We start from the raw sequence: 13,054 nt of genomic DNA on the forward strand, positions 1-13,054 counted from the left end.
TGAATACCTTGACGGATACAGTTTGGGAGACAAAGGGAAGCAGTAAGTATTATTCTCTGAAGGATTTCAGCACTGAGGTGCTAGAAATATATTACATATATTTTATCTTATCTGGGTGATGGTTGTGTGAATTGCACAAGTAATAAAATGGAGTTTTACACTTAAGATTTGTGCATTTTAAGTTATATTTAATTTTAAAAGTCCAAATACAAGGTCATTGAAAAAAATATTTGCAGCGCAATAACAGCATTAATATCAATAATACAGATTTTACAAACTTACAAGAAGGGGAGAAACAACTGACTACGAAAATGAACAAAGGAAAAAAATGAACAAAGGAAATGTATGGGCAGTTCTAAAAATTCTAAAAATATATGCTTTTGTCTTGGCAATCTCAATTCTAGATATTTATCTTTCTAATATATTTGACTTATATAAAAATTATTAGGGCTATATTATTTATAACAGGAAACTCTCAACAACCTGGAAATGCATCTTTTTGTTACTGATATTTTGAAATTATTTGTCTGGCCACAAACCCTTTGACAGATGTTTATAATATGAATATTTTCTCCCACTCTGTAATTTGTCTTTTCACTCTTAACATATATTTTGGTGAATGGAAGTTCTTAATTTTAATACTGTCCAAAATATCAATTGGTTTTCTTTTATAGTAACCATATTTTATGTCTTATTTGAGAAATCTTGGCATACTCCACGGAGAACATAAAGATGTTTTCCTCTAAAAGCTTTATTTAAAAAAAAAAAACAGATCCTTAAACTATACAGAATTGTTTTTTATGTATGGTGTAAGATATGTAACATAAGAGTTGTAAGATACTTAACATAAGGGTTAAAATTAATTTTTTTCCCATATGGATATCCAGATGTGGTGTTTATTGAAAATGCCATCATTTCCCCCGCTGCACTGCATTGTCAACTTTGTCATTAATGATGTCTCGGCAGGTGCTCTGTTTTGTTCCATTTGTTGCCATATTGTGTTGATTCAACTCTAATCACAAGTTTTATAATAGGTTTTATATTGGGTAGTGCAAGTCCTCCACTATTATTCTTCAAGATTGCCTTTGCTATTCTTGGCTTTTTATTTTTTTTGTTTTGTTTTTAAAGATTTTGTCTATTTATTCAGAAGAGACACAGAGAGAGGCAGATACATAGGCAGAGGGAGAAACAGACTCCATGCAGGGAGCCCAATGTAGGACTTGATCCAGGACCCCAGGATCATGCCCTGAGCCAAAGGCAGAGGCTCAACCACTGAGCCACCTGGGCATCCTGCTATTCTTGGAGTTTTGCATCTCCATATGAATTTTAAAAATCAACTTGTCATTTTCTACAATCACAAAATCTATTGAGATATTGTAATGAAACAACAGGTTGATTTAGAATATTGACATCTTTATAATCTGAAATTTCTAACCCATGAGCATGCAATGTCTATTTATTTAGATTTTTTTCAATTTCTTTCAATAATATATCATAGTGTTTAACCTTAACATTGAGGTCTTAGACATCTTTTATTAGATTTATTTCTAGGTATTTTTATAACAATTATAGCTGGTATCACTTTTAAAATTCCCTTTTCTATTTGTTTTTGCTGATATTTAAGTATAATTTATTTTTGTGTGCTGATTCTTTTTAACTTTTTTTTTTTTTTGAGAGAGAGAGTATAAGTAAGTGGAGGGGCTGAGGGAGAGGGAGAAGTAGACTCCTCACTGAGTAGGGAGCCTGACCCGAGGCTTGATCCCAGGATGCTGGGATCTTGACCTGAGCCGAAGGAAGACATTTAACCAACTAAGCCACCCAGGTGCCCTTTGTGTGCTGATTCTATATTCATATACCTTGTTAAACATGTTCTCTTTTGATTTATTTCTCTTTGACTATATTAGTGTCTATCATTTTAGAGCTTCAGTCTCCTTTCTGAATATGAGTATAAGATAATCACTCTACTAACGTAACCACCAAGGCCATAGTATTTTTTTACTCTTATCACTGATATTTTACATTCTTCCACTCTTATTACCTCTTTTGTCTCTGAAGAGTTTATGCTCATTTCTATCTAGGACTTGCTTTTCTCTTTGATTTCTTCCTTTTTATTCTTCTGTCTGGTTTCAACTGAGCAAAAATGATAGGGTGTAAGAGACACCATGATTTATGATAGAAAGGGCTATAGAATAGGCCACAAGTGGCTAGAGTTCTAGTACTTGCTCTGTCCCTCTGAGCTCTCCTCTAATACTCTGTAAGCTAGACTAGGAGAGGGATTTCAAACCAGTGTTCTCTAAATTCCTGTCATAAGAATCAACAGAGGTGCTTCTTTAAAAAACAGAGATTCTTGGATCCCTACTTAAATCTATTGAATAAGAATTTTCAAGAAAAAGGCCTGCAAGTCTGTGTAGGTGTATACATGTATGTGCACATACATATGCATACATACATATATATGTGTATGAATTATTCTGGAATATATATATATGAAGAAATAAATATATATGTGAATGGATTACCCTACATCACTCTCACCATAAGGGAACTTTAGTTTACATAGGACAAAATTAACTTTCCATCTCTGATATTATTTGATTCTGTGATTGCTTGTATTATATTACCATAATCAAAAGTAGAGCTTCATCTAAAAAACGAATATCAGAGAACCAGTACTCTAAAGTTTGGTATTTGGGGTACTTTTGAGCACAAATGAGTTGGTGCATTGTATCTGTAGGTGCATTGTATCTATAGGTTCTCTGCCAGGTCAATTGCTATTCTAGAGGTAAAAGGCCAGAGCAGAGGGAGCCATTGATACAATTAGATCTTCAAGGCATTTCAGGTTAACTTGACTAGTAAATTATGACTATTTATTTGTTTTTTATTCAAAGTTATAACTAAACTAGGTCAGAAGGAGTAATGCTTTTTTGAAGGAATAACTTTTTTTGAAAGCTTAATCATTAATGCCACAGTCAGAAATGAAGCTGGACTCTTCTTTGGTTAAAGGTTGGTGGGGGAGAGGAGTGATGAGTGAAAAGATATGGTCAAAGTCTGAGGTAGCGTTTGCTCTGGGCTTGTTCATCAACAAATTACTCAAATAGATAATATAAGAATCTTGCAAAGCATAGAGTTATAGGTTCTCTCTCATATTCTCAAATAAAATAATTCTCTAGTTTTCTGATCTCCTTGTTGATTTAGCCCTCATTTTTCTTATAGCTCTCTGGTGATTCTTTTTCTTTTCACTAACAACTGGAGGGGCATCATACTCTTTTGTTCTTCTTTTACTCCACTGACTTACTGCATAAAATGCATCTATCATCATCATACCTGTTCTTGTTCTTCCTCTGATAAGGGCTAAATATTCTATTCTGGAGTCATTTGGGATTCTATCTACTAAGTATTAAGGAAAATCATGTTTGCAATAATACCTAGAAAGTAACTAGTTCATGGGGTACCTGAGTGGCTTAGTCAGTTAGTGTCATGATCTTAGGGTCATGGGATCAAGCCCTGCATAGGGTTCTGTGCTCAGCACAGAGTCTGCTTGAGATTCTCTCTCCCTCTACCCCTTCCCCCAACTTGTATGCATGCATGCTCTCTAAATAAATTAATATAATTTAATATTTTTTAAAGGAAAGTATCTGTTTCATAATTTTTGCTCAAATTGAATTTTATTTATTAATGAATTCATCTTGAAGTGATGAAAACACAAGGAATGAATTTAGTAAAGAAGAATGATTCGCAAACATACATCACCATAACTTTTCTCTCATTTTCTTTAGCTCCATCTCTTTAACTTTTTATAGGATATTTCTAGTTGAACTTCATTATGTTGAAAACCAAAATCAGTATCCTTTCTCTCTTTGCAAATTCAATTTTGTGATGACTTCCCTTCTCAATGCATTTCAATTCCCCTATATTCCTACATTTCTATTTCCATACCCTCCACTCCTGAATAATGACCACAGGCATTACTGACACAAATCTCCCATCTCTCATGACAGTTAAAATTCCAGACCTGCCTCATGTCTTTGGACAAATTACTCAAACTCTTGGGAGATTAGTTCCTATAAAGTGGGAATTGTGCTAAGAATTAGAGACAGGTAGAGATGATAGATATATTATTGTTGGCTAGAATAGATGTTCAATAAATGGCAGCTACTGTGACCCTGAAATCAGGTTTTTTTTTTTTTCTGAAATTGGTTTTTAAATATATACTTGAGGCATTCTTAGCTGTTTTGCACTCTTGCAATTCCCTAGCACTATCTTGCCCCATCTTGTGATATGTTATTCTTACTTCCTCATGCTTGACCTTTTACTTAATCATTATTTTGAACTAGTCTTGGAGACCCAGCCCTTTCTTTCCCTATAGCTTTGTGCTTTGCTTTGGGCCAGGCAGTTACTGAAAGCTGACACGCATAGGGTTAAACCTAGTCCACTCCCAGTGTCCGGTTTTACAGTAGGCTGGCAGCTGTCCCAACTGCCTACCAAAGCCAAATGCTTGAGGAGAGCAAGAGTAAGGAGCCAGCTATGAATCCTTTCCAGAAAAATGAATCCAAGGAAACTCTTTTTTCACCTGTCTCCACTGAAGAGGTACCATCCCGACCCCTCAGCCTTCCAAAGACGCCACCTCCGGTGAGTACCCAGATTCAGTTCTGTTTCTGACAGGAACAGAATTGTTCTTTTGGTTCTACTTCTTGGCCTCTGGAGCGTCAGGCTGAGCTGTATTAGGGTATCAAAAACTATTCTCACTTGAAGTTAGAATTAACCTGAAAACCAAATCTAAATGGAAGTTTCCTTTACTTAGGAGAAGCAGCAGGAAGAGTAGTTAGGAATTCTTCAGTTGGGATCCAGGACTTTGCTGTATCTCATTGTATATTCTGAGTTTCTCTGGGGTGAAAAAAAAGAAGCAATTTGAATATCCAGGGAAACTTGGCAAGCATTCTTGCCTGGAGAACTGTGTGTGATTGTTCTTTCTTCACCAATATAAAAACTCAGCCCTTAGTTCCCCCTGTATTCAGAATCTTATGCTGGACACCAAAGTTTTAGAATACATCCAATTTCTGTTATGATGTGTGCCAGTTTATAGTGGAGGACAGGACAGAGAAACAAAGAATAGTAATGTTAGTATTATATAGTTGTTAAACACTTCCAAATTCACGATGTCATTAATCTTTGTATCAAAATCCTGTAAGTGGAGAGGATATAGCAATAATAGTCAATATTTGCTGAGTTCTTACTATGGGCAAAGTGGTGGTAGAATTCTCATTTCTTTGGAATAACAGAATTGAACATAAAGACAGGTTTAGTGGCATGGCCAGCGTCAGTATGTTAATACAGACGTTGCCAGTAGTAAAGTGTGTTAATTAAACTCCAGGTTATATAATTCTCAAACTGTGATCTGGGAAGGTGAGAAGCCAGTTTATTGTGTCTTTCAAATAAGTTAATATATTAACATGTATTAATATTTAGGAGGATTCTTCATATCTATCCATAAGGTAAAAAATGAAAATAATTTATTACTTTATTATTTATTTAGTTAATTATATATCTTCTGGTCCTAAACAATTTAAGTCTGCTTACAAAGATGCATATATTTCTTATGAAATAAGAGGCAATATACATTTCATGATGAGATTTGACTGTCCCAAGTACAGATATCTCCATCCCCACCTCAGATAGCTATCTTAGGTAGGGATCTGAAATAAGCATAACATTCATTATACACTGACTGATATGGTACATGCTATAGCATAGTCCTTTTAATGTCCAATAGGATTAAAAAGAAAATGTTACAGAATGTCTTTCAGAGGAAGAGTGGACATTTAATGTTACATGATTTAAGAACTCTCTGCCCAAGTTTAAGATGATCAATCAGCTTACTTTTAGGAATCTAATTGGGTTCTGAGGCTGGCTCTTAGTAGGCTCTGAATGGGAAGCTTATCATATTGCCAGGATTCCTCTCAGCATGATGAATAGGGCAGGTGGGGACAAGAGAGGTTAGTTCAGAACAGTAGAACTAAGGAGGTTATTGACCTGTAAATATAACTGCTTGGACAGCAAGTGCTCCATAGGCTAATTCTTTGTTCTTTTCTTAGAAATAAGTATGATTTTTCATTATCCTGCCCAGAGCCCCAGGCTTTTCAATTAGTAGTTGTAGGAAGATGAGCAGGTCCTGGTGTCTAGGATCAAGGAAATGTCTGAGCACTTCCATATCAAATGAATGAAGAGCAAAGGAATATTCAGAATAGCTTCTATCACTCCTAAGTCAGCAACGCAAGCACTTTCAGTGTGCTAATAGCTGTTTCATGAGGAGTTGGAGCCATTGCTTCACATTACCTATCATGGTAATTTAAAATAAATAAAATTTTCTGTTTAGAGCAATCTAAACAAAAAGGGAGTAGGAAAGCAATCTAAAAAGGGGGTAGGAAAGCTCATGCTTGAACCATTGTCTTTTTGTTTCATAGAAAATCTGTGGCTCCAACTATCCACTGAGCATTGCCTTCATTGTGGTAAATGAATTCTGTGAGCGCTTTTCCTATTATGGCATGAAAGGTAATTTTCAAGGTCTTCCTTTACTCCACTCATCCTCATCCCATCCCAAAGAATGTCGACTTCTTTATGCACTTATTTCCCTTATTCACCCTTCTCGCCTTCATTCAAATTGGTCTTTTCCTTTGGCCAGCACTGCCAATAAATACCTCATGGGATTTCACCTAATAACTCATACAACCCAAAAAACAGACAGACCTAACAGAAACCAGAACACAGTCTGTAATAATAAAAATGTGAAAACTTCCATTTTCGCATTTATTTCTCAAGTCTATGAACTATATCATTGTTGGGAGAGAGAAGGTAGGGACATTGGAAGCACCATATGATCTTTGTGATTGGCTTAAATGCTGCTATGTTTGCATATGAACTGAAGGGAGAAGGATTCCATTTGTGCAGGAAGCATAGCCCCATTCTCTCTCTGATAGTTCCCATGGGCCTGCTGCTACTGCCTGGCAGTCACCCCTCGGTCACTTCACTAATATGACTGTTGAAGCTCGAGATCACCTTCAAAGACAAGAGATGAAATGCACTTCTGCATAAATCACTTTAATGCATCTATCTTTTTTTTGTTTTCCCTATTCCACCTTAGCTGTGCTGACCCTGTATTTCCTGTATTTCCTGCACTGGAGCGAAGATACCTCCACATCTATATACCATGCCTTCAGCAGCCTCTGTTATTTCACTCCCATCCTGGGAGCAGCCATTGCTGACTCATGGCTGGGAAAATTCAAGTAAGGAAGATGGGTGGGCACATGGCAGATGCATTGTACAGAGATTTTGCCACTTCTAACCTCTTGCTTCCAAACAAGAAGATACTTGCATCAGCTATGACAAATAAGCATCTCTCTAAGACTAACAACACAGAAAGACTATTTCACTTCATTATCAGTTTTTCCAATTTTTTACACCCTTTCCAGTCAGGAATTGTTTTTATTTTTATTTTTCCTAAATCTGATTTTAATCTTCCATTCTGTAGTTTAAGATCAATTCTTGTTTTGATCTCAGGGATGATAAATTTCTTATCCACCGGGAAATTTATAATTTTAGAGACCTCAATGTAGTTAGTTATTTTAAATGCTCTCCATCTCTTCTCCGGATTAAGTCATCCTTTAGTATATTCTTACGAGTTCCTCTTCTCAGCTGTTTTACTGTTTCTTATCTCTAGCCTCTTTCTGTGGTTTCCTTCTTAAGAATATAATAAATATTTTCATGAGTTAGGCTGATGGTCTATTCAGTTCCATATCTTTTAAGTCTCTCAAAATAGCACCAAGAGACATTTATGGGATAATGTTTTAGTTGTCTCCCATAGTATTATCCTCATAGGCTAAAGATGGATCTTGGCTGTCCATCACCAAATTATTTCCTATAGTCTTGTCATCTATGGATTTGTTTTAATTAGTATTTCTCAAAGTGCATTTTGTTGAAATTGGTTGATAGGATACAGTGAGTGTAACATAGGAAGATAAAGCTCTCATGGTCAAGTAAGTTTTGAAAATCCTGGGCTGCATAAAGTTAAAAAGATTTCTTTACTGCATGACTTCTTAAATAGCCTTTAACATGCTAATAAACATGGTACGATCTGTAAGAGAAGGTTATGGTATGTAGTGATTCCTATAATTATTGACCATGGAATAGTTTTTCAGAATATTTTGTGGACCTAGTGTTCCAAGGAATCCTCTTTAGTAAACCTTGGTTTATATCTTGCTTGGGCTATATATATATATTCATTGTTCTAAAGTGTTTAATCAGCATTTAATTAATATATAGCTACAACCATACCACAATAGTAGACACAGTTTCTTGACTTGAGAGAAGGATGGTGGGAAGGTGTCTAGGATTTGCGTGTCATCCTTGCTCAGGGGCCATGCTGACCTCTGTATCATTCCAATTTTAGTATATGTGCTGCCGAAGCGAGCACGGAAGGTGTCTAAGATATATGTTTGCTATTATAGGATGACCAAGTCCATCCAGATAGGAGATTGGCACTGTATGAAGAATAAAAAGTGTAAGCCATGGTCTTTATTCAATAAATAAATTTTATAGAATAAAAGACTCTCATACATGACATAGTACTTTCATTCATTTTTAAAAAGACTTTCCTCAAAATTGAAGCATACTGAGAGGCTTAACTGCATGCTAGAATACTATTTTTTATGTCAAGTTGCTTTTAAAAAGAGCCAGATGTTTTTAGTAATAATCTCTAGTGTGGTTTTTATACCCTGTAGCCCATGCCTATGGATTCATGCTTACAATCGTTCTCTTAAATGTGTTTATTGCCAAATATGCTTTTGGATGTCATCTCTACAACTCTCTTTTCTTTCTCTGAGTAGGTCTAGAGCATGTGCTTTCCATCTCCTCTTTTTTTTTTTTTTGTCTCATCAGAGCTGACCCTTTTCATGCTAGGTCTCTTTCTCTGCCATCATTTCACATACTCCTTCTCAGTTCCTAAGCTCTAATTAACCATGGCTTTGGTGGTGAAATAAAACTTAAAACTTCCTCCTCTTGACTTTCCTTTGTCACATTAACCTGTCTACAATAAAACTAAAGGAACACTAGGCTATAAGTTAAACAGTAGAAGCTCTAGACCTAACCCTAATACTAATTAATTAGAACATCACTTTACTTATTTTTTTCTTTTTAAGAGAGAGAGAGAGAGAGAGAGCCAGAGAGAAAGCACATGAGCAGGGAGGGGCAGAGGGAGGAGAGAGGGAAACTCCAAGCATGCTCAACATTCAGCTCTGACATGGCACAGGTCTCCATTCCACATGTCCAAGATCACAACCTGAGCTGAAATCAAGAGTCAAATGCTCAACCAACCTGGCCACCCAGGCACCCCAAGAATGTCACTTTAGGAATGTCCTTTCTGGATTTCACATTCCTCATTTGCAATTGGAAGATTGGTCAAGTCTATCCAGAAGGGTTCTATTTCCTATGCTTAGCATTTCAATGACCTCCTTTCAAATGCAGAATGTCCCAACTATCTTGACTTCTTTCTCTTTCTGTTAAAGTTTCCGGCCATTAGCTTCCTCTCTTACATTCTTCGTATCTTAGACTAATTCCCTGAGCTTTTCACCTAAAAGTTTGCTTAAACTCTACTACTCTAACTCACACTCTTGTTTTTTTCTCTCTGATGATCTACCAGAAATCATCGTGTTTGGGTTCATGATAGCTGGCCTTTTCTCAATCTCTCTCTCTCTCTCTTTTAAGATTATTTATTTATTTATTCATGAGAGACACACAGAGAGAGGCAGAGACAGGCAGAAGGAGAATCAGACTCCCTGCAGGGAGCCCTATGCAGGACTCAATCCCAGGACCCCAGGATCATGCCCTGAGTCAAAAGTAGATGCTCAACCACTGAGCCACCCAGGTGCCCCTCAATCCTTTTTATTCCCATTCTACTTATTCTTTTTGTTCCAACAAAGAAAACTTTTCTCTAGAAGATGCTACAAGGCCTTTTGGGAAAGCCTGCCCCCTCCCTCTGATGTTAATTGCCTTAATCAATTAATGCCTTAGATTAGTCACCCAACCTCTGATACCCTACTTGCCATTATAAACCCCCTAAAGTCCCTTCCCTGGAGAGCCAACCTAGAGAGATTAGACATTTAGAACAAGAAAGCCACAACTTGAGACTGTTGGCATCTCCAGCCTCTCTCTTATACTTTCATTTCATTCTTTATATTCCAGCATATAACACTTTAAAATCACAGATGTAAACCATATAATTTCCAAAGTTCCTTCTAGTACTACTACTTATACTACATATTCTACGTATATATAAAGAGAATGCTGATGTAGTAATGCACATAAGGAATATATTGTATATGTGGTAGTATGGCATATTTCAATGTGTAAATCTCTATATATGTTCTTCCTGGAATTCCTCACTGTTCTACTTCCTATTTGCCATTCATATTTCTTGGACAAATAATACAGCAAGAAGTTCCTGCTTAGTTATCTCTGGGCAGTCTATTCATAGTCTCTGACTCCTTTTTTACCTTTGGGAACTTGAACATGAGGTAACTGTGGTGGGGATTACAATTAACCCAAGTGTTCAAGTGACCAGGCTAAACCTGAGAGCCCTTTATCTTTCTATATATCCCAGTGGTTGGGCTTAGGGAAAGTTCTTTGTGTTAGGCATCCCTTTTTCCTGTTTATCTGGAGGTTTTACTCGACCTCTATTGGTTCCTAGAGTCAAAGACATTCTTTGATTAAAAACACCTCAGGTCAAAGTATTTTGTTGTCCTAGTTCTCCTAGTTTAAAAACAAAAATCATTGGCTGCAAATCCATCCTGTGGATACCGTGTATGTGTGGGGGTAAGTGAGGGACAGGTCAAATACAAAAAAGGAGCTTGACGGGAATGCCCATTACCTCTAACACTACAGGGTAAAGAGTTGCTCTCTCTTTTTCTGGTCTGTTTACTTCATTGACCATTACTATTTCTATGTACATTTCCAGGCAGTTCTTTCCTCCTCCACCCCTTCCTCCTCCTACTCCATTTATCCTGGCATTGAGAACAGTATGAATTCTGAGTCTATTACTCAAGTCTCTCAAATGTTTTTTTTTTTAGTTTTTATTTAAATTTTTGTTAGTTAACATACAGTACAATATTGGTTTCCGGGGATCCCTGGGTGGCTCAGGGTTTAGCGCCTGCCTTTGGCCCAGGGCGCGATCCTGGAGTCCCAGGATTGAGTCCCACGTTGGGCTCCCGGCATGGAGCCTGCTTCTCCCTCCTCCTGTGTTTCTGCCTCTCTCTCTCTCTCTCTCTCTCTCTCTCTCTGCCTATCATAAATAAATAAATAAATAAATAAATAAATAAATCTATCTTTAAAAAAATATATTGGCTTCAGAAATAGAATTCAGTGATTCATCACTTACATACCACACCCAGTGCTTATCACAGTGCCCTCTTTAATATCTATCACCCATCTAGCTCATCCCCCACCCACATCCCTCCATCAACCCTCAGTTTGTTCTCTATCATTGAGTCTCTTACAGTTTGTTCCCCGCCCCTTTCCCATATGTTCATCTGTTTTGTTTCTTAAATTCTACACATCAGTGAAATAGGGTATTTGTCTTTTTCTGACTGACTTATTTCACTTAGCATAATATACTCTAGCTCTATCCAACCCATTGCAAATGGCAAGATCTCATTCTTTTTGGTGGTTGAGTAATATTCCATTGTATGTACACACCACATCTTCTTTATCCATTCATCATTTGATGGACATTTGGGCTTTCTCCATAATTTGGCTATTGTTGATACTGCTGCTATAAACATCAAGGTGCATGTACCCCTTCAAATCTGTATTTTGTATCCTTTGTGTAAATACCTCATAGTGAAATTGCTGGACCATAGGGTAGTTCTATTTTGAACTTGTTGAGGGAACTCCATACTGTTTTTTAGAGTGGATGCACCAGTTTGCATTCCCACCAACAGTGTTAGAGGGTTCTCCTTTCTCTGCATCCTTGCCAATAACTGTTGTTTCTTGTGTTGTTAATTTTAGTTATTCTGACAGGTGTGAGTTGGTATCTCATTGTGGTTTCAATTTGTATTTCCCTGATGATGAATGATGTTGAGCATCTTTTCATGTGTCTGGATGTCTCCTTTGGAAAAGTGTCTTCTCATGTCTTCTGCCCATTTCTTAACTGTTTATAGACTGACTGATTTAACTCTCTCAACAGGACAATCATCTACCTCTCCTTGGTGTATGTGCTTGGCCATGTGGTCAAGTCCTTGGGTGCCTTACCAATAATAGGTGGACAAACGGTACACACGTGAGTAAAATCATGGAATAAACTGCACCACAGTTCTATTAGACAAATAAATGTCTCACACATTCATTACAGGTGATTTTCTGTTTTCTTACCAGAGATGTCCCTTTATTTTCCAACCTATTGTTTTATTACCAAAGTGGTTAGAAAAAAAAAGTACTTTATGACAAGTTGGACTCTTTCCTACTTTATCTGTCCTCATTTGTTTTTATTAAACATTTGGAGACTTGTAGAATGCCTAGCTAGTATCCTTTTCATAAAAAATCATATGCTTAAAGACAATTATTAGAATCATATCCCCCATATTTCCTCACCTATTTACCTACCCACACATCTGTACACTAGGATTAAAAAATGTGCATAATATTTATTTTAATACATCATAGAAGTCCTATTCAAAGCTTAGATTATTTCCATCTATGTGTAGTTCCATATATTCCAGTTGCTCTGTCCCTTTTTACTTAAGCTATTGATGTTTATTGAGCCAGAGGCATTTGATACATTCTGATAGTCAGTTGATTCAGTAAGTAGATAGGATTACAGTTGTTCAAGAAGTAGATCATAGGTATTCATGTTTATAATGTGGCTATATATGTATTTATCCAATGAGTTCAGATTTTCAAATTTTAATAAATATTAGATGCCTCCTTCTCTGTGTTCCATCAAAAGTTAGTAACAATTCTTCTATTAATTATAATGAATTTTGTGGTTAGTAAGGGTATGTGGGATAGG

General features: G+C 36.5%; 1 protein-coding gene and 1 non-coding gene across 2 annotated transcripts in view; one reads left to right on the forward strand and one right to left on the reverse strand.

Annotated features, from left to right (window-relative positions):
• Window positions 1-2,999: 2,999 nt before the first annotated feature.
• SLC15A2 (solute carrier family 15 member 2) overlaps window positions 3,000-13,054 on the forward strand; it is a 38,734-nt gene continuing 28,679 nt past the window's right edge. Inside the window, exons 1-4 of the mRNA XM_025990157.2 lie at window positions 3,000-4,629; window positions 6,462-6,549; window positions 7,139-7,280; window positions 12,233-12,325. Coding sequence (XP_025845942.1) covers window positions 4,492-4,629; window positions 6,462-6,549; window positions 7,139-7,280; window positions 12,233-12,325 — 461 coding nt within the window. The 5' untranslated portion in view covers window positions 3,000-4,491. The remainder of the gene's footprint in view (window positions 4,630-6,461; window positions 6,550-7,138; window positions 7,281-12,232; window positions 12,326-13,054) is intronic.
• On the reverse strand, window positions 8,364-8,467 carry LOC112913821 (U6 spliceosomal RNA). Its single transcript, XR_003233739.1, has one exon. It is a non-coding gene; the product is annotated as a U6 spliceosomal RNA (small nuclear RNA).

Source organism: Vulpes vulpes, chromosome 1 (assembly GCF_048418805.1).
Source record: "Vulpes vulpes isolate BD-2025 chromosome 1, VulVul3, whole genome shotgun sequence".
NCBI lineage: Eukaryota > Metazoa > Chordata > Mammalia > Carnivora > Canidae > Vulpes > Vulpes vulpes.